This window comes from Columba livia, chromosome 6, assembly GCF_036013475.1.
Source record: "Columba livia isolate bColLiv1 breed racing homer chromosome 6, bColLiv1.pat.W.v2, whole genome shotgun sequence".
NCBI lineage: Eukaryota > Metazoa > Chordata > Aves > Columbiformes > Columbidae > Columba > Columba livia.
In genome coordinates, this window is record NC_088607.1 from 34,862,903 (window position 1) to 34,882,948 (window position 20,046).

General features: G+C 53.2%; 1 protein-coding gene across 2 annotated transcripts in view; it reads left to right on the plus strand.

Annotated features, from left to right (window-relative positions):
• Positions 1 to 5,647: 5,647 nt before the first annotated feature.
• The window catches only part of HK1 (hexokinase 1), a 33,442-nt gene continuing 19,043 nt past the window's right edge, over positions 5,648 to 20,046 (plus strand). The window contains exons 1-3 of one of the 2 annotated variants that reach the window (XM_005512757.2): positions 5,648 to 5,817; positions 12,445 to 12,607; positions 16,791 to 16,939. In XM_005512757.2, the coding sequence (XP_005512814.1) occupies positions 5,755 to 5,817; positions 12,445 to 12,607; positions 16,791 to 16,939 (375 nt within the window). In that variant the 5' untranslated portion in view covers positions 5,648 to 5,754. Of the gene's footprint in view, positions 5,818 to 6,041; positions 6,218 to 12,444; positions 12,608 to 16,790; positions 16,940 to 20,046 lie in introns of those variants that run through there. The other variant, XM_065067966.1, reaches the window with a different exon arrangement.

A 20,046-nucleotide genomic window follows, 5' to 3' on the forward strand; every position in this document is an offset into this window, starting at 1 on the left:
AGGGCCCCGAGGCGAGTCAGAAAACAGGATGGTAATTGCTTTCCTCTGCAGACATGTAAATGGGCTGTAATCCTGGCACTGGGGAGAGAGAAGCTGCTGCGGTGAATACCCGGGACAGGAGGGGAAGGAGAAAGAGATGGGTTGGGATGGATGGCGCTTCCATTTCGTGTTTAGTGTGTAAGGAAAGAGCAAAGTGAGTGGACTTGCACGCAAGGTGCCCAGGAATGTAGGCAGGCTGGGTCTGTGCTGGAAAACCACAGTCGGCTGGAAAACCTCTGGCTTAGTTCATTGTAACTCGCATTAATACAAGACCCAGCGCCTTGCACGGACAGGAGTGCGTTGTGTTCTGCCTCGGCTGCTGGCTCGACGTCGCTTTGACCACGGGTGTCCTTGGCCGGGCGGGCGGCGGCAGCGTGGCTGGTGGCAGCGTGCGTGGGCACGGGAGTGTGCCCGCGCTGCCGTCGCCGGGCCGGACGTGTCACCGCGGCTGGGGACTCTTCTCTGGGGGGACGCCTGTCATCATCCACAAAGCGTTTTAGCACAGCACGGGGGTCACTTTCTCTGCTGGCAATGAAACCGGTTCCCTGCAGAACTGCTGCATGTTGGAGCTCATGCTGGAATGAGTCCAGCATGGGACAGTATTTGGGCTTTCAAGTTGTTTCTATACAGTATAAAGTACCAGGAAACAGGTTCCTCTCCATACAGCAGGGAGACGCCTCCTTGTCCCCCTTCACCTCCGGGCAGCAGGGGCGGCTTGGACACAGAGCTGCCCGTCGCCCCACGAGCCGTGACCCTCCAGCTGCGCTGCCCATAGTGTCCTCTCATGTGCATTGAGGTTTTTTCTGTCTTAAAACAACGCACAAGAAACCACTAAAGATCACAGGGGTTTTAGCAGCCTCCTCAGCTGCACAGAGTAGCTCTGCTGTGCGATGCAGAGGTTAAGTCTGGTGGTGGTGTGACTCCAGGGGGCTGTTTCATCTTTTTCCCCGCGAATATGAGGATTTGGATAGAGTCCTTTGTGGTGTAGCTCATGCAGCCCACAGATTTTGGAAGTTATTGGTTAACTAAAGGTTGAGTAATTGGGTTTGCCCCCAGTTTGGTGAAGCTTGCCGTCACCAAGAGGTTCCAAAAGAAATTGTCAGCCAGGCCTCCTACATAGTGGGGCTTCATCGTAGGCCTTAGGGTTTGGACTTGTGTTTATCTGCTTTCTGGTACCGTGGAGGTCATGCTCTCTGCATCCCTCTGATGCTGAAGAACAGCGACTACTTGAAAGAAATAAAAGCAAACACAGCTGCCCGGTGTTTAGATGTGGGGAGCTGAGACAGGGAGCATCTCCATCTGCCCCAGCAGCCTCTGTTCCCATTGAACCAGTGGACCACGCTCCTCCTTTGCTGTCTTGGCTTCCTTCTCCGCTCCCCTCATGGCCACAGTCTGGACATGGCCGTTCGTGACCCTCAGTGGTGCAGTACGCAGCTTCCAGGTGTCGCTGCGCTGTCTTTGGAGATCTCTGGGATTTCAGTCTTGAAAGCCATAGCCCTGGGTAGCATCGTTTTGCCCTCAAACAAACGCTTAGCTCAGTGAATGGTGCTAAATGGTGCTAAAATCCTTCCAAAGGGATTTTTATCCCTGCAGCAACTCCAACAAAACAGGGCAGACCCCCTGTCAGCCTCGGTGCGTGTGGCAGGGCTGGGTGTTGCCCTCTCGGGAGGCAGAGGACAAGGGTGTGGGACATTTCCTGCGTTATCCCCAACGCTGCGCCCAGTGGGTGCCCTGTCCCCTGCGCGGGGACCTGGCGAGGCCGGTGTGTGCTGTGCCGCTGCCGCAGCTCTGTCTGCATGTGGTGCGGCCTTTTCCGAGCGGAATGAGCTCCCCTCGAGGCATTCCTGGCTATTTTATCTCCTCAACAGGGGAAAGGTGAGATAAAGCATCCCGGCCTGGCTATGTGGCGGTGCTGCTTGCTGAGCCTGCTGGCAAGGGGAAATCGCATGGTGCGTTTAACCTCGGCTGGCTGGACTGCTTATCAAATCGATAGCTCTGCTGCTTGTAGATTTTCTTAGTGGCTTCTGCACCAAGTTGGGCACAAATGAGCAGTGATTTCTTTTGCAAACACGTAGTTTCCTACCCTGAAATGGGAGCTTCAAAGGCTACTGAAAAATTCCCTTGTCAGAGGTGCTGTCACCAACTGGGAACTTACTGTTTCTCAGTGATGGCATTTTCTTTTACTTCGCTCTGAGTATTGTGGAAGGAAAATGCCATGTGGGGAAAGGTGGACTGGTCATTTTCCAGACACTTAAAAGCAAGAATAACAAACACAACTACACCTTTGTTGTTTCTTTACAGAAGTAGGAAGCACCTAGTGGCTGTGTACACCAAAACTACCCGATGGACATGGTTAAAACCAAAATCCCCCCATTGTACAGGAGTCAAATCTGAATGAGACTTGTATAGAGCAGTAATCATTTATTGAAGAAATAGACAAAGCAGGAAAAAACACACCCAAGAGACCTGATGCACCAAATCACTTCAGTCACTTAAAACACTTCAGTACAGCTAAACCTGGACAATAAGATTAGAGCACAATCAAAATAGCTGCAAGTTGTCAGGTGTCACGTTCAGCCTCCAGTAATTTGTCTTAAAGGACGGTGGCTTTCAAAATAGCCTGCAGGCTGCCTGGCAGCGTACATTAGGTGCTGGTAATTAATTGGCTGCTGAATTGATCTCTTCCAGTAAAGCAGAAGGGAAAAGCCAGGGTTAGATGGAAGGAGAGACTTGCCAAGATGAAGAGCTGGTAGGGCAGGCTGGGCTGGGCAGGCTGGGCTGGGCTGGGCTGGGCAGGGCAGGCTGGGCTGGGCAGGCTGTGCAGCCCCTCACTGCTGGCCTGGCAGTGCAGAGAGGGCTTGCAGATGGTTTAGGTGTCCATAGGGACATTTAGCCGCCCTTCCAGCTCTTTGGTAGGAGGAAAGCTCGTTCAGCCGGTGCTGGTTAGAACACCGAAGCTGGCCACGTGCTCTTACTTGTCCTTGCAAAGTGCCATTTAAAAATACTAGTTGTGTACAGAGCGCGGCTGTTTTGCCTTGGATGGACTGTCACTTTTTCTCTAATGGCTTTTAGGTTGTAGAGCTCATTTTTCTTTTTCTCCTGAATGCCACACGCAGCAACTGAAGACAAACCAGATTATTTGCAATATTTCTTTAACTGTCGAGTGAACCACCTCCTGTTTAAGTGTATAATTTGTTTGGGGGGTTGTAGTGTGGGTGGGTTTTATTTTCATCACACAGAACCAAGGGGGCTCCAGAGTAGTAATGTTTTGAACCTCTTGCTTTTTGTGGCTTAAAAAGAACCTGACTAGTTTTTTCTGGTGAGTTTGAAAGATGCTGTAATACAAATGGTCAGTGGAGCCAAAAGCCACCTGAAAGATCTGTGACATTTTTAGTTCACTTCTAAGACACCATTTTGGCAGGTGAAGAAGACAAACTTGTCCTCCTCTTGCACATTCTTAAGACAAGTGTCATGCTAAAGAGAAGACCATTCTTATTCATAAGGCCCTTCTTATTCACTTGGATATTTTGGAGTTCCCAAGCTTTTATCTGGCCCATTCAAATTCCTTGAGAGCCAGAGGAGATGTTTTGAATTGCTTCATTTCGGTCAAAGATGAGTTGAAGAAAACATGAGCCTGTGTCCAAGCGTTTTAACTTAGTGAGCATTCCTGCAGCTGAGTGTTTCTGTATTCGGGGGGTGTTCGGCTGTCTGAGCTGGAGCAGACTGGGAGTGGGGCTTGTAGCCTGGGGCAGGGGCAGCTCAAACACAGAGCCCGTGGGGGCTGAGGTGCCAGCCTGCGTTCACACCGGGCAGAGGGCAAACGTCAATGCAGGTGTGCACGTAGCGCCTTCGTGCTTTTACGTTTTCACCTGGGCCGCAGCGGGACGGTTTTTTGGCGAGGACGTCCCTGGTGCTCAGGATGCCATTGGCCACGCTGGGGAACGGGAACAAGGGTGTTTTTCGGCGTGGAGTAGAAGGTCTGCCGTCTCCTGGCAGTGGTGGCTGATGGTGCTGGGGATCCTGGGGTACAGGTTCAGCTCAGGAGCCTCGGGGTTTGTGCTTGTTAATGGGAAGGGGTTTGGGAAGATGTTTCCAGAAGGAGAACAGTGAATAACTGAGGCAACTCTAGCTGCTGCGTTTGATAAAGGTGAATTAGCACTGGACTGAGAGCAGAAAAAGGCTGCTAAACCAGCCTGGGCATTTTAGGGTAAAGGGACCGAAGAAGAGCTAGATCTGTCATACCTAGTGAAGCAAAAGCTGAGGATGCATATGGTTACTTTCCTCTGTATTTACAGAAAGTGAACATCTGAGAGTGAGGAGAGCAGTTTCAGCTGAAAGATAAGGTTTAGCAGGTGACAGTCGGATGGAAAACAGGAGCAAGCCTGGGCTGGGAATTAAAGCAGAAGAGGAGGGGCATGGCCGAACAGTGAATTATGCCTGAGTGGGAGCTCGGTCAGGCTGTGTGAGGGATGGGGCGACGCTGCCGGACGCTGTGGGATGGTGCCGCTCAGCTCCACGTTTCCGTGCCCCGCGAGCTGCAGCTGCGCCTGGTCACAGGGCGATGCTGCGGGGGGGCGCAGGCATGTTCGCTCGTTAGTTTGCCAAACAAACGAGCAGGAGTAACACATGCAGAGCAATGAAACGCTGGATGGAAATCTCACTGAGAATGAGCTTAACGCTAATGTGGTGAGGTGGAGAAGGAAATCCTGCCCAGCCGCCTGCAGTGATGAGGGCAGTCCAAAGGAGGATGTTCCTGCCAAAGCAGTGCTTGATTTTGTCTGGTGCAACCATTTAATTAAAGTAGCACTGGAAAGGAAGCTGGAAATTCCAGAAGCAGGTTTTTAATCACTTGGACTTTGATAAGACAGTCTGTGCAATTCATGCCTCCAGCATCACTGCTGTTTGCATAGACGTGCGCTCCTGCCCCCGTGGACGGACGGGGTGCGGGCACACACCCCGTGGGCTGCCAGCATCTGCGTTTGGCCTCCGGCTCTCGGAGGGGCACTGTGTCTCTGTTTATGTGCGTGGGGGGAGCTTTCAGAGGCTCTGCAGCGCTGCACGTCTCCTTGGGCGCTGGAGAACGCACCCCAAAGTGGCAAAAATGTGGGCAGTGCACAGGGAGGAGAGGTCCTGTCCGCCAGTCTGTTTGATGTGGGGATCTTGTGGGTGGAATATGAATGTGGAATCCCCCAAATACAACTGCCGTAGCAATTGTCTGCTTTGGGGGGCTCCCTGCATGGCTCCCAGCGGCTCAGCCGCCAGCCCAGTGGCTCCAGGCTGGGTCCTGCTCCTGCTGGCAGGGGATGCTCCGTGTAAGCGGAGGTTCCCACGGTTTTGCTGTTTTCTCAAAGATTTCTGATGGCAGAGGCTTTTCTGGAGACACCTTTGGTCTGGTGTTTCGTTGTTGTTTGTTTTGTGCGTGCTGCTCCCGCACCGCAGCAGAGCTCGGGGCAGCCTCCGGCAGCCCGTCTGGGGTGCCCTGTGGGGTGCGGCGGCTCATCGCCCTCCTCTTCCTTCTCCTCCCCGCTCCGCCAGCCAGAAATCGCATCGAGAGGGCTTCGTGCCGCCACGTCCGAGCGGGGCTGCGGGCGGGGCCGGCCCGGAGGAGGAGGAGGAGGAGGAGGAAGGGGAGGCGCTGCGAGCGGCGCGGCCATCCCGGCCATCCCCGGCCGCCGCATCGCTGCGTGCGCGGAGCCGCCCGCTGCAGCCGCCAGGATGATCGCCGCCCAGCTCCTGGCCTACTACTTCACGGAGCTAAAGGAGGACCAGGTCAAAAAGGTAGATGGAAATCTCGCAGCGAAAGGCTGCGCCACCCCCCATCTGCCCCGGTTTTATTTTTTTAATTTTTATTTTTCCTGTTGGTTTTGTTTCTTTGTCCCCATAGCTGTGGGGGCAATGGGGATAAACCCGTTTTTGAGACCAGCCAGACGGGCCCCTCCCAAGCATCCCGGTGGCGAGCGGGGCGGAGGCCGCCGGGCGCGGGCGATGCTGCGGGTCAGGTCGCGGGATGGAGCTGGTCGGAGCGGGGCGGGAGCTGGGGGCTCTGCCAGTGGAACGGTGCTGCTGGCCTTCCGCGGTTTTCCTAGGCACCAGCATCCCTGCAGGGAAGACTTCATCTTCCCCAGGGTGCCTGTGGGCATCTGGCACTCCAGCAGCGGGTGACGAAGACGATGAGCAGGTAGTTTTTACATGATTTGAATTTGTGTGTTGCTGCAGCTTCTGGATTACAGGAAGTGGTTGTCAGTTGCGCTTAAAAAGAAGAAGTATTTCTGTGAGCCTCTTTTCCTTTAGCATTAGGTGGCTGCTGCTGTGTGGTTGTTATAGCCCTGGGATTTAGCACTGCCACAAGGAAACGGGTGCAGAGCACAGGATAAATAAAAACATGGCAGTTATGTCCCGGCTGAGCATATTGCTGAGCTGTAGGGAGCTGAGGGCTTGGGGCTACGGATGTGGGGACACCAGTTGGGAAAATAATTGCAAACATGACAGGGCCGGGCTGACGTCAGTAGCAGAGCTTCCCTGCCGCCTCCTCCTGCGGCCGTGCTGGGTGACCTGCCGGGGCGCGTGGCTGAGCGCCTCAAGGCATCCCTAAGGTATTTTTGGGAAGCCTCAGTGACAGCATTTGCAGGGGCGATTTGTAGTGGTCTCGGGGCTTGTCCCGGTGGGAAGAGAGCACCATTCCCTTGAGGCTTCTGGCTGTGCCTGGGGAGACCTCCGCTCCTGTGTGCCCTGCTTGAGACGTGCTCACCTGTGCCCACTCTGCTGGACAAAACCTGAGGCAGCACCCATATTTTCCACATCTTCTTGTGTGGTTTAGGTCTTTTGCTTTTCCAGCCGGCAGCTCTCACGAGGAGCTGAAAGCTGCGCCCAGCCTGCAGCTCTCTACATCTCCTGGCCCTGTGTATGTGGCTCTCCCTTTTCCCCAGGCCCCCTATTTTCCCTTTCCCGGGGGGTCTGTAAGTGCTGCTGGCGCCAGGCGTGCGTGCCCGGGTAAGGCCTTCTCTGTCTCGCTGGGCCTGTTATATTTAGCAACCCAAGATAAGCACACGGGTGCGCGCTGGCGGGGAGCGGCAGAAAGCCTGCGTGGGGAGGGCGCGGGGAGCGGGCGGGCAAGGGGCTGTTGCTGGGGTTATTTATCGCAGGCTGGTTTGGCACCGTGAGGCTGCTATTGTCTGACAGCACGGGAAATCATTAGGCCAGGGAGCTGTAAAGCATTTTTATGGATCCATCTGTTTTGGTCTGAAAAATAAATTAAAAAATCAAAAATCCAATTAAAAAGAAAAAAGCAGGCTACTGGTGTTGGACGACGTAAGACATCTTTTCCTGTTTATGTCCTTTTGGAACAGATATTGAGCCTTCTCCCTTCTGGCTGTCCTGTCGGCCCTGCAGCCCCTGGAGCCGTGCTCCGTTCCCGGGCACCCCCAGGACAAAGGGGGTTTGCTCCGTCTCGCTGTGCTGCTGGCGAGGCTGGCGCTGCATCTCGGCGTGCAGCTTGCGGAATACGTGCCTGCATGGCCGTGAGTCAGCTCCCTCCCTCTCCTCCGCTTCCGGAAGGGCAGCACTCGCTGCTGGCCCGTGCTGGCGGCCGGGGGCTGCCGGACAGAGCGCTGCCCCCGCTCGCCGCTCCGCCCCGGGGGCTCCTGGCTGCTCCTCCGCCTCGCTGGTCCATGGCAGCGACCAGCTCGACATGGGGTGGCACAGGTGGCAGGTCACCTTGAGGATGCTGCTGTGGGTCACCGGAGGGGTGTGAAAGGGTTAAAAGCACTGGCGAGCTGCATTTGGGAATGGGTTTGTTAAAGGGATCTCCGCTGCACCGGGGCTGGACATCCTTCTTCCCTCGCGATCCTGGGTTTTCCTACATTTTTGGGCGGGCAGTAATGCTCAGCGCAGCCTTTCTGTAGTGCGATCCCTGCTGAGGGGCACAGATTGGAGTGCAGGTTTCAGGCCCTCGGGACACCCTGAGAACCAGCGCGTGCTGCTTCCATACTGGTTTTGCTGGATTTTAGACACTCCCTGCAGTTTCAGAGTCATTTTTTTTCCCACTTTGCAGTTTCTGGAACATTTTTCCGGCTGAGTCGTGGTGAGCGGGAGGAAGAGGCAGGGTGGACGCGTGGTGTGGAACAAGTGGGTGGTTCATCACGCGTTGGCAGCCCCATGGTCCAGCAGCCCTGCAAGGAGGCATTTTCCCGTGAAAGCAGGCGTGTGCGCACTCGCACGTGACCCTCCGTGCAGGAGGAGTAAGCTGGTCATGTACAGTGCCCTGTACCACTTCAATAGGCACGTAGTTTTACTCCAAGCAGGATAAATTATCCGGATGTTTTTCAAAACATCCGTTCCGTGGGTGTTTATGGTCTTCCAGGGGCGGCTGGAGCTGAGCATCCTGGCGGTGAGAGGACCTTGCCCAACCCGGCCCGAGGCCCCAGCTTCTCCAACAGGCGGACTCCCACCGCAGGGGCGCGATGTCGCGGGGCATCCCTGGCGCATGTGCCGCTGGCCTGTTTGCAGAGCTGTTGTACAGCTGCCTTTGAGCACCTTGGTTTCCAGCAGGTTTGTACCTGCAGTAGCTGGCTCCGGCAGAAGGAGCCTCTAGGTGTTGCAGTTTTCTGTCTGTCGGGAACAGTATCTTTGTGTCCCGTGACCTGACCAGGGAACAAAAAAGTGACATTTAAATGTAATTTAACCTTGAAAAGAATGTCCTGGAATGGGGTGTAAAATACAGCAACCGGCATCAAAAAAAGCCCTTGTAGAGTTGACTTGCCAGTATAAAGGCATTTTAGGAACCAATCTGATAAATCATAAGTAAGCGCAAACAGTTCCAGGGTGTCTAAGGCACTTGTTTTAACACGCCTTGGCTCCCGATGAACCTCCCTGGTGCCGAAAGGAGTGCGGACTATGATTAGCTCTGCAGAAAAATGTTTACGTGCTGAAGGGTTTTCACGCGAAGGCTGTCGGTAAAATGGGCTCTAATGGTTTCTGAGGTTGCTGTGGGAGTGCTCTGTGCCTGGACACCACTGACTGTTGTCAGTGTCCAGGGAATGAAGCACGTGTTTAAGGAACGGCCCTTAGTGCTGCCCGTTTCATTATGCGCTGATAATTACTCACAACTTCCCGGGGATGCTGCTGGAATTTCAGAAACTTCTTGTACATAAGTGCAAAAAGAGTCTTTCCTACACGACCAAGGAAAAATAGGTGCGCATGGCTTGGATTACGACATCCTATTAAATAAAAAATCGCTCACAGATTCTATCTAGCTGGTTTTTTAAGGATAAAAAAAAGAGAAAGAAGGGGTTGATGTCCTGGAGGGTCCCGCAGTGTCACCGTGGGAAGATGCCCTTCCTGGGGGTGGCTCCGAGATGACAGCTGAACGAAGGAGCGCTTTCTGCTCCTTGCCCACGCAGCCACCTGCCTGGAATGGCTCCTGCTCCGTGTCATCCCCCGGGAAGAGCTGCCGCCTGCCTGCCCCCGAGCCTCAGCAGGGCTGTGCGTCTGTCCTGCCGGGTGTCCGCCCGTCCCTGGCCCTGCTGGCCCCTCCGCTGCTTCCCTTCGGATAGGCTGAGATTTGCTTTCTGATCGGCTTTTATTGCAGGCAGAGCAGGGTGTTATTAAACCTCCATCCCATAATCCACATCCAGCCCTCCCTCCTCCCCCAGTTATTTATGGCTGTTTGCTGAGGTTTCTCCCTCAGAGCGCGGCCTGTGTCGCCGGCACAGGGCAGCAGCGCTTTTCCCTTCCAGCTGTGCCGCTGCATGGCCGGCCCTTTTCCCACCCGGAGAAAAAGTTAAAAAGCTGCTGTTTTTTTGGTTATGGAAACTGTAACACACAGGAGCGGTACTGTTTCAAACCCAGGTTTAGTCCCCGGCTCCCCTGCTTCTTGGCCCTGTGGTGAAGGTGGCCTTGATGTGAAGCACGATGCATTGACGGACCGCAATGTGACGATGCGCTGCACGGTGATGTGACAACGTGCCGCGATGTGACGATGTGACGATGCCTTGCGATGTGACGATGCACTGTACGGCGATGTGACGATGCCTCGCGATGTGACGATGCACCGACGCACCGCGATGTGACGATGCACTGTACGGCGATGTGACGATGCCTCGCTATGTGACAATGCACCGATGCGCTGCAATGTGACGATGCACTGCACGGTGATGTGATGATGGCCTGCATGGCGATGCTCCCCGTGCGCAGGAGGGTCCAGCCCCATTATGTAAAGGCGCTGACAGTGCTAGTTGGGTTTTTCAGCGGAGGAAAAAGAGCCCTCCCTCCCGTTCTCCGTCACTCCTGGGGGCAGCACAGGGGCAGCACTGGGGAGAACAACGGGCTCGTCTGGTTCTGATGGTGCAGGCAGCAAAACCTGCGTTTACAGCAGGGCTTTTGGTGGGGGGGAAACCTTCAGCCCTGTTTTTGGGAGAAGGATGTGCAGAGGGGTATTTTAATTGCACCATGAAGCCTGACTGTGTGAATGAGGTGTTAGTGTAGCTGGGAGATGTGGGGAATGGGGCCTCTGAGCGGCAGCGCGGGCTGCTGAGAGCTCAGCCTCAATAAGAGGTTCCCCCCGGCTTTAAAAGGGAACAGCCTCATGCTCTGACATCATGGCCTGACTCTCTGCTAAAAAAAGCCATGGCAGGGCTTACCGCGGAGGAGAGACCTTGCTCAGCCCGCTGCAGCCTCTGCTCCATCCCCGCAGCGTGGGGATGCACAGGGCGCGCACCCCGTGCAGGTTTGTGTTCTGGGGTGACATGACAGCAGCACTGGCTGCGGTGGTCGCTATGAGGAGGCCGTCAGCCCATCGGAGCGGCACAGGACACTGCTGGGAGGTGGCGATGCTGCCCCGGGTCTTGCGTTTGGCCCCCGTTGCGGAGAACCTGTGCTCAGCTCTTCTACTGTGCGCCTTCACCGGTCCGTGGGGCGAACACGGGGTATCATTTCATTGCATCGTAACGCCCCCCGAGCGTCTGTTTGATGGCTGTTTTGCTCTCGCTCTGCACTGAGCACAAAGGCCGGGTCAGGATCAGGCCAGGGAGCTGTGCCCAGCAGCTCTGTCCGTGCCTTCCTCCCCACCTGTGCAAATGCTTGGTCACGGTGGGAGGGCGTCTGGCTCGGGGAGATATGCTGTCTTTGGTGCAGACCTCGACTGCGTGCGGCAGAAGTACTTTCTGCAGGGGCAATTAAATTGGTGCTGGTTTTACTGTCAGTTTAGGATTTAATTACATTTTCATTGTCTGCATTTCCTTTGCAAATGGCATTATTCATCCCTTCCCGTCTCAAAGTCCTCTGCATACATACTTTTCTCATGGAGTGTTATAATGTTGGTCCTCTTAGGACATAATGCGTGGCCCTCAAGGCTTCCAGAGAAGGGAAGGAGGCACAGATGGCCTTGGCACAGAAATGGCCTGGGCTTTAAAATGAGGCGACTTTTCCAGCGTCGCTGAGGACAGAAAACATGGGCAGGGTTTTATTTTCTCGGTCCTGCTAAACTGGAAGTAAAAGTGATCCTGAAGGCGTGGCTTTGGTCTGAGCTGCTTGCAACACCGCATTTCCAAGGCAGATAATGAAACAAGGCAAGAACAGACTGGCAGCTGAGGTGGAAGGGGTGGGACGTGCGCGATTAGCAGGAACCCCCCAAGGCCACGGTGTATTTTCGAGACATAAAGCTTCTCTCACTCTTCCTGATGCTGAAGATGGGTGTAATATTATGGAAAGCAGTATTATTGGAGAACCGAAACCACCTCCTTTTCCAGGGAGGCAAAGGAGGTTCCTGTCTTGGGAAGCCACAAGGGACAAGTCAACAACTTTTAATTTGATGTTCTGTCTTGAGGAGGGAGATGGTACCTGCCCACAGCCGGGTTCTGCCCCTCTGGCTGTGCTGGCTTTGGACTGGGATAGGAAGATGCTCTGCTACGTATAAAGGATTTCTCAGCCTGGAACGTGGCCCCAGAACTGCCGTGGCAAATCCTCCTCAATGAAGCACTTTAAACACAGGGCACCTCTGTGGCCCGCGGTGACACCCTCGTCACCCCGGCTGGGACAAGGTGCCACAAGAAGGAATTTTAGCTTCCGCTGTTGAGCTTGTGTGCAGTCAGGAGAGCGGAGGAGCGGGGCGAGGGCTGGGGCGAATGGTTTTGTGTGGAAAGAGGCAGCAGAGCGATGTGGGCTGGGTCTTGCTGTGGGAAGGCAGTGGGATGGGGTCCTAGTCACGCAGGTCCTAGCGCTTGCACGTTTTCCTTGATTTTTGACTCAAAAAACAAGGCATGAAGCGTGTGGCTGCGTCGGCAGCTGGGCTGGAGCCCTGTGGCCGAGCTGGGGCTATACGTGATTCTTGCAATTAAAGACAAGTGTAGCCCTCTTGGGGCATCTCAGGACAGTCTTTCACTCCCTGGTGGCGTTTGTCTTTTTCCCCAGATTGACAAATACCTTTACGCCATGCGGCTGTCTGACGAGACGTTGATAGACATTATGGCTCGCTTCAGGAGAGAGATGAAGAACGGCCTCTCCCGAGATTTCAACCCAACGGCTACAGTGAAGATGCTCCCTACGTTTGTGAGGTCCATTCCCGACGGTTCAGGTAAGGAGCTGAGTATGTGTTTTCTGTATTAAACATAGCGTGCTTCATGGGAAACCTGTTAGAAATACCCCAAGAGCAAGAGCAGTTTGCTTTGCACGAGCCCAGACAGCATCCCGAGGACAGCCTCCCCCAGCAGCGGGTGTGGGGGCGATACGAATGGAAGAGCCAGCCCTTCCTAGCAACGGGTCCCCTAAAAGTCAATACGTTTGTGCTGAGGTTTGTCTGATGACCATCAGTACTTCACACAGGAACATTTTTGATTGATGCAGTTCACACTCATGTGATTTAGCATCTCAACAAATACAGCGGCTTTTAGTCATTTGCTGTTTGACTCAACATCTCCTCCTTATTTTCCCCAGTGGAACTATGAACTCTTACATGCCGAATGTGAGTTTCCTGGCGCTCGTTTTGGTTTTTGGAGCCACCTTGCTGGCCGTCTCAGGGCAGACCCGCAGAACGCCAGGAGGCTGCGGTTTGTGGACTGAGCTTCTCCCACCCGATGGAAATGTCCGTGCCCACTGTACCTGATAAAGGTGGCACACGGAGCTGTCAGAAGCCAAAAAGATGTGTTGGTGTTTGAGACCAAGATTGCCCCTGTGACTTATTTTAGTGTTTATTTTAAATATTATATGTAGAGTATATAAATATTTATAAACAGTGAGTAACAGTGTTTCTTATTTAGTGGTAACACTGAATTTCCTTCTCATGTAGCACAGCTGGTTAACTCTAGTTTGGTGCCTATCACAGCTTATGTCCCTGATGTGCAGAAATGGCATGGTTGTAAGAACTGCACAACACAGTTACCTGTTTTGAGGCTTTTTTGAGTTAAAATCAATGATTTATTGGGTGAAAGGGCAGGAAGGTGGTGCTTTGTGTTACTTGGTGCTGTCTGGCAGGTGGGAATATTTGATAGTTCTGCTTTGCTGTCGCTTTCTGCCACCAAACCAAAACAAAGAGAGGACAAACTCAAACTTGAATCCCGTGTTTCCCTTCACTTAGCTCTGCTGGCCGTCATGTTGAAATGAGAAAGCCAGGCAGCCAGTCCCGGGCAGGGGCTGCTCGGAGGGGCCGCGGGTGCGTGGACACGCGGGCTTTGCGTGGGATCCCATCGTTTCCAGTGGCCGAGACCCCTGTCTTTCCTCCGTGCGTGTGGAGCCCCGTGGGCGCAGCCCGTCCCCAGCGCCCTGCTCTGCCAGCCACTTATGGGGGCGAACTGGGGCTGCTTGCCGCGAAGTCCAACTGGTTTGCAAATTGCTCCGTGGCACAAGCCAGGCAGCCTTTGAGGTGCCGTACGGCACAGGCAGCCAGAGCAATGCTTGATCCTGGTTGAGCATAAATCTGTATCGAGGCATTCATTTCAGATCATGTATTACACACCTGCTTAAAAAAGCAACCTCGTGTGTTATGTGCAGGGTGCTCAGCTCTTGATCCCGAGCCCGTTTGGCTCAGGGTGGACACAGAGCCCCTTCCCTCTTCCTCCAGGGGCCCTGGGCATGTGTTGGTGTTGCTGTGCCTGAAGAGCGGGTTTGGTTCCCATTCCTGCCCTCGTCCGTCCCTCCGCAAAAGCCAGAGGCTGCAAGCCTGCCCCTTTCTCTGGCCCGTCTCTAATTACTGCCCCGTAAGCTCTTTCCTCTGAGTCTGATTATTATTATGAGAGCTGACTGTTCAGAAAATACCGTTGTTTAGTTTCAGAGCTGTGCCTGCGTACTTTATTAACAAGCCGCTCCCGGGTAATAATTCGGGAGGCTCTGAGACTTTGGTGTTAGCAGCGTTTTTGCTTCATTCGGAGTTGCTTAATTTTAGAAAGTCAGAAGGTTTTTTGTCCAGAGTGCCTGGAACGGTATCTCAAGCTAATTCAAAATGCTTTCAAAGGATCTTCGTCAATTAATTTACAGCAGGTTGGATTGCATCGTGGCGTTACAAAGCATAACTTAAATGCTGCTACCTGGGTTTAGTTACTGAAGTACGTGGAAGGAAAACGGCTGCTTTGTGTACAGGAAGATTACATTCTAGTCCAGAGTGCTTTTTTCTTATTAACTGAAAAGGATAATTTTTAATAACCAATCTGAGCTTGATGGTGCTTGAAATCAAACATGCTAATTTGTCAGTTTACTGTCAGGGAAGATGTTTCTGAAGTGCAGTGTTTGTTTGAGGAGTGCACCAAGGTGTGTGTAGGCTTGAGAAAGGGCCATCTGGCCCAGTGTTGATTTTTGTGTTATTCATTGGAGGTAATGGCTTGCATGTGACAGACGATACTCATATGATAAAGCTTATTCAGGTATTTGCCTTAAGGAGACACTTGTGGTGAATGCTTTGCTTCCAGCCTGTTGCAGTGGAGGGGTACGAGGTACCGAATTTGTTATGCCGAACCCGATAAAGGGAACTGCCTCTTCCATTTGGATATGTGCGTGTTTCAAATGGCATTTGCACGGGAGCAAAGCGCTATTTCAAACCACGCTGTTCAGAAACAGGCGGCGAAATGCTGCAGGATCTGTATTGTGGCAGACTCTGAGTTTGCCCGTGTCTTCAGCAGCAAGAAGGAAAAGTTACATTGCGATGCAGCAAAATTAGGAGGATTGTTAAGAGTTGTGGGCTCCCGCTGTTGTTCTGATACGTTTTTCTGTACCGTCCGTATTGTTGTTTGTGTTTTTTCCGTGACAGCGTTTTTGTTTCTGTGTCACGCCACAAGCTTGGGCAACTCTAAGGGCTTCTGCAGTGCTCCTGCCCCTCGTGGGCTGGTCCTGCCCCTCGTGGGCTGGTCCTGCCCCTCGTGGGCTGGTCCTGCCCCAGGGACGCTGCATCAGCTCCTCCACTCTGCTCAGCAGGATGGGGATGGGAAGGAGCCGCTCGCTAAGCCAGGCTTTAGAAGTCCTGGTCTGAGGCTGGGCAGGGTGATCTCAGAGGCAGCTCTGGGTCTGGAAATCCTCGTGGATAAATTGCGTACCCGATGCTTTGGTGACGGCGTGGGGTCAGGAGGAAGCCTCTGAGACGCGAGTTGAAGTTTGAGGTGACACATCAAAACGGAGGTCTTCCCGTGTTGGATACAGGTAGAAATGGAAAAACAATGATGGTGGGAATGGCTTCCCCGTGGTCACAGCTTAAAGTCGCAAAGCAGAAAGAAAAGAGGCCGAAGGGCGCTGCCGGATGGGCCTGGCAATGCGTGTTGGTGGTGCAGGATGTCGGGGAGGCTTCTGGCACCACAGCAAAGTGCAGATTCCTGAGGAAAGCGGGGGAGAAAGCACCGTGTGCCTCCGCTTCACTGCCCTCCCTGCGGCCTCGGCCAGCCCGGGCTGCCCTGCGCGGACACGAATGCCCACAAGAGCCTCGGTGATCAACCGCAGCCCCAGCACGCGTTCCTGGGTGATACCCTGTGCACACCGCTTCCCTAAATATTATCTTTTTGCAAGCTTTAACAGCTGCGGTCTTTGTTTGCTCCCTCTTTGATAAGGTGAGATAGCGTGAGCGGTTCAGTCAGATCTGTTTGCTTTGCTCTCCAGAGGCTGCTGCAAGTGTCGTTCACCTGAATGACTCCCTGAAGTGGGAAATGGAGGCATCCTAACTCTTTCCTTGGCTGCGGGGAGTTATTTAGGAGCTCTGTGTGGGGGATTGCGGCTTCTGAATAGCTCCTGCAGCACTGTAGGGCTGCCCCGCGGTTTTTCAGGCAGTTGTTTCCCTGGCTTGTGTTCTCTGACTGCAGTTTGTAGTGACTCAGTGGCTCCTGCTTTAACTGCACCCGTGCGTAAAGTGTTGGTTTTAGAGTAGCGCTCAATCCTGCCACCATTCGCTGTTATTTGCCAAAATGGCACAGGTTTATTTACAGCACAGGGCTGCTCATCAGTGTCTGGCATCCCTTCATTTCACTGTCTCTCTTTTCAACATCTTTCGGCTTCCTCCTGAGGTCTTCGCCAGGTTCATCACGAGATGTGGATACAGACCACCCTCTGTTAGTCCATTCTTCTTTGACAAACCCTCGTTGCAGTTGCCTGCCTATCAGTGACGGTGTTGCCATTGTAGCGGCTTCACGTGAAACTGTAGGGGCTGGGTCTGTTTCGCTGGGCGCTTGCAGCTGAACTCTGGCTGTAGGCGCTGGCGCTGCCTGTGCGTTGTACTCGACAGAGCGCGGGGTTTCCCCGATTTGTGTCGCATACACGTTCTAATCGCTTGTGTCTTGTTTTCCACATAGAGAAGGGAGATTTCATTGCGCTGGACCTTGGCGGTTCATATTTCCGAATTCTGCGGGTGAAGGTATCGCATGAGAAAAAGCAGACGGTGCAGATGGAAAGCGAAATTTATAACACGCCTGAAGATATCATGCACGGCAGCGGGACACGGGTAAGCACCTCGTCCTTGGGACATCACTTTAAGTGTTAGCTACTCTCATGCTGCTGCTTTAGAGAATCACCACAAGAATGACCTCAGCACCTCAACAAGTAGCACCCACAGTGTGCACAGACTCAACTGCAACTCTTTGTTGATACTGAAAATAAATAAGCAGTGGTTAGTGTAATACAGCATGCATGGGTGCTGCAAGTCTGTTGGCATTGCGTGTGGGACCTTTGGCTGAGGTAGGGAAAAAATGGCCTAGAAATAAAAATTCTGACTTCTATAGTAAAGTTACTTCCTGTAGGTGGGAGCGGACAGCAGGAAAACAACCCAGTATTTGCAGGCAGCAAGCATGACCAGCCCTGCCATCGTAACGTTAGAGGAGGGGTAGGAACACCCATGACTGTGATTCTGTGATATCCGTCCTGGCGGTCTGAGCAGCTCAGCGAAATGGAACGTGCAAGGACTTCAGAAAGTTACAGGAGGCTGATAGGATGTTGTGGCACAACTGCAACTTCATTTTTGTTGAATAAATGACGGGGTTTGGTTTTGGTTTTTTTTAGTCCCCATGTTCCCCGAGTAGAAAAGGTTTGGATCCGTTAACCCAATTTCAAATTGGGCTCTGTGGAAGAATTTATTTTCTTGTTACGATCAGGAAGTGGATTGCAATGAATAGCTTAACGACAGATTTGTCTCATGTCAGTGTATGATAAACTGGTAATTTCGTTGCTGGAAACAGGACGTTTTTTACACTTTTACTGGGACGGGGCGCTATCCAAGAGGCAGGGCCGGCTGGCTCAAAGAGACTCGGTGCAGGCTTGATGAAGGCGGTAAGGAGAGCCAGGAAGGAGACATCAGCTCTGCATCCTTTCTAGGGCTTTGCCACATTTGCATTCTAATTTCCAAATATCTGAGGCCATTTGGCCATGAGGACCAGCAGCGCGGAGATCGGGCCGATGGGGTTTTCATGGCTCTTGAACTGTGAGGGGTGAGCAGGGCTCCCGGTGACCCTGAGGGGACACTCGTTCAGGTGTGTAAGTACCAGGAGAAAGAGAACTGAGAGAATCATCAGAATTGCATCTGGATTCGAAGTTGTCCCCTAACAATACCCAGCCATGAGTAACATGTTCGCTGTGGGACTTGCCGTGGTGGGTGCCCGGGAGCTGCGTGGGCAGGTTTGATTTGGTGCTCCTGGCTGATGTGTAGGCTTGAGGTTCCCTGAAATCCCTGAGCCAGATTAGTGGAATACTTGGACTGAACTGCCCACATGGGCTAGGCTACTCACATGTTTTTCAGCAAGCCGTGTCATTAACTTCAGTGAGTTACGCTCCTAAAGCCCAATACATAATCAGCTGATTGAAGGGATTGTGATTTGTGGCTTCGCGCCTCACTAGCAGGGTTCGTTTTGGTATTTTCTACTTCATTGCACTCCAACTTCTCTTTTCGCCCATCTGTCAGGCACAGGCTGACAGCTTTGCTGGTAGGAAACAGTTCCCTGTCAAAGTCAAGGGCAGAACTCTCATTGACTCCAGCAGTGTAATAGCAGGTCTAAAATTTGTAAGAAGTCTGTTTCGTGTGTCAACTCAGTGAATGGGAGCGTGCCCGGGGGGTCGATTTGCTGTTGCTTTCTGTGTTGTACCACCGCTGTGGGTAGGCTCTGGGTTTGTGGCTGTTCTCCCAGCCTGAAGCTGTGCTTTCCTTGCTCTTTAAATATTGCCTGTTCAGGGGCTTGAGCCTGAGCTCGGACCTTCAGCCACCTGCCAAGAATTGCTGACTGCAGCCAGGTGCATCCTCATGGAGGCTCCTTGGAGCCCAACCTGAACAGGCAGCTTTGTGGCCAGGGAAAGTAATGAAGCTTGAGGTCACATTGCTGAGTGCATGGTGGTTGCATCGCTTCAGGTCTATAAATGTGCCAAACCTGGCCGGCCGTTGCCTCCTGGCTGCAGCATTCACTCTGTCCGCCTCTGAGACACTGGGTGCGATAGAGCTCACAGTGTTCCCATCACACACCTGGGGGTGGGCAAAAACTAGAATTTATCTTCGGTTCACCTGCCCTGCTTTAATGAAATCCACAGAAACTTTGTAATGCTGCCTCCGCTGTCCTGTGAAAGCTATTTGGCGTTTGTAAGGTTCGGATGTTAATGGACACGGACAAATGCTTCCTCGAGTCTTCTTAGGAAAAATGTTGTGACTGTCAGTGGCAGCAAAATCAATAAATGCCTCTGTCTTCCTTTTCTCCTTCTGAGCGTTGCCTTCCCTCTGTGCTTTACTGCACAGCAGCGCAGCGGGCAGCGCGTTACTGACTAGACGTGGCTACGCGGGGTCGGGAACGCGGCTCATCGTTAACCGCGGTTCCGGCGCACGCTGCGACCCGGCTGCGCTCGCCTGTCCCGCTGCTGCCCGCAGACCCGCTGTCCGGGGCACCGTTGTGGCGATTGTGCGCTCGCTCGCAGAGACGAGCTCCAGCACGGCGTGTGGCACCGCGCGGGCTTTCCGGAGCACTCCGGGAGTGCCAAGGGCTCCAGCAGGGGGATTGGACTGGATGATCTTTTGAGGTCCCTTCCAATCCCAAACATACTGTGATACTGTGGCTCCTTCGCAGTCAGACACAACACAGGTCGTGATTCGGTATATGAGAGGGATTTTTGTGTAGCAACATCCACGGTCAGTTATTCTGCTTCCTGCTCTATGAATTCCTGAGGGGTTTATGCTTGGCCCCTGGTTATTGTCTGTAATCCTGGGAGCAGCTAAACCAGGACATAGGATTGAGTATTTAGCAAGATACTTTGAGATGGAAGGCATATTAAAAATATCCTCTCCTGTTTTTGTCTTCGTCCTGGAGCAGTACTGATGTTTTGTCACCCAGCTCTGTCTCTCCTGTTTGTAGCTCCTCTCCTCTCCCCGTCTGACAGCAGAAAGCAGTCCCGCAGGCGCGGCGGTGCCGCCCGTGCCGCTCCCGTCCCGCGCTCGCTGAAGTGCCCTTGATTGGCACAGGAATGGCACAGTGAATGGCAACGTTTTCCCTGGGACGCTGCTGAACTTCTGACTGATCAAACCTGGCCTCATTTTAGGAGTGTGTTTAAGGTGCTCTTTTAAATTGTGACACCACACACACC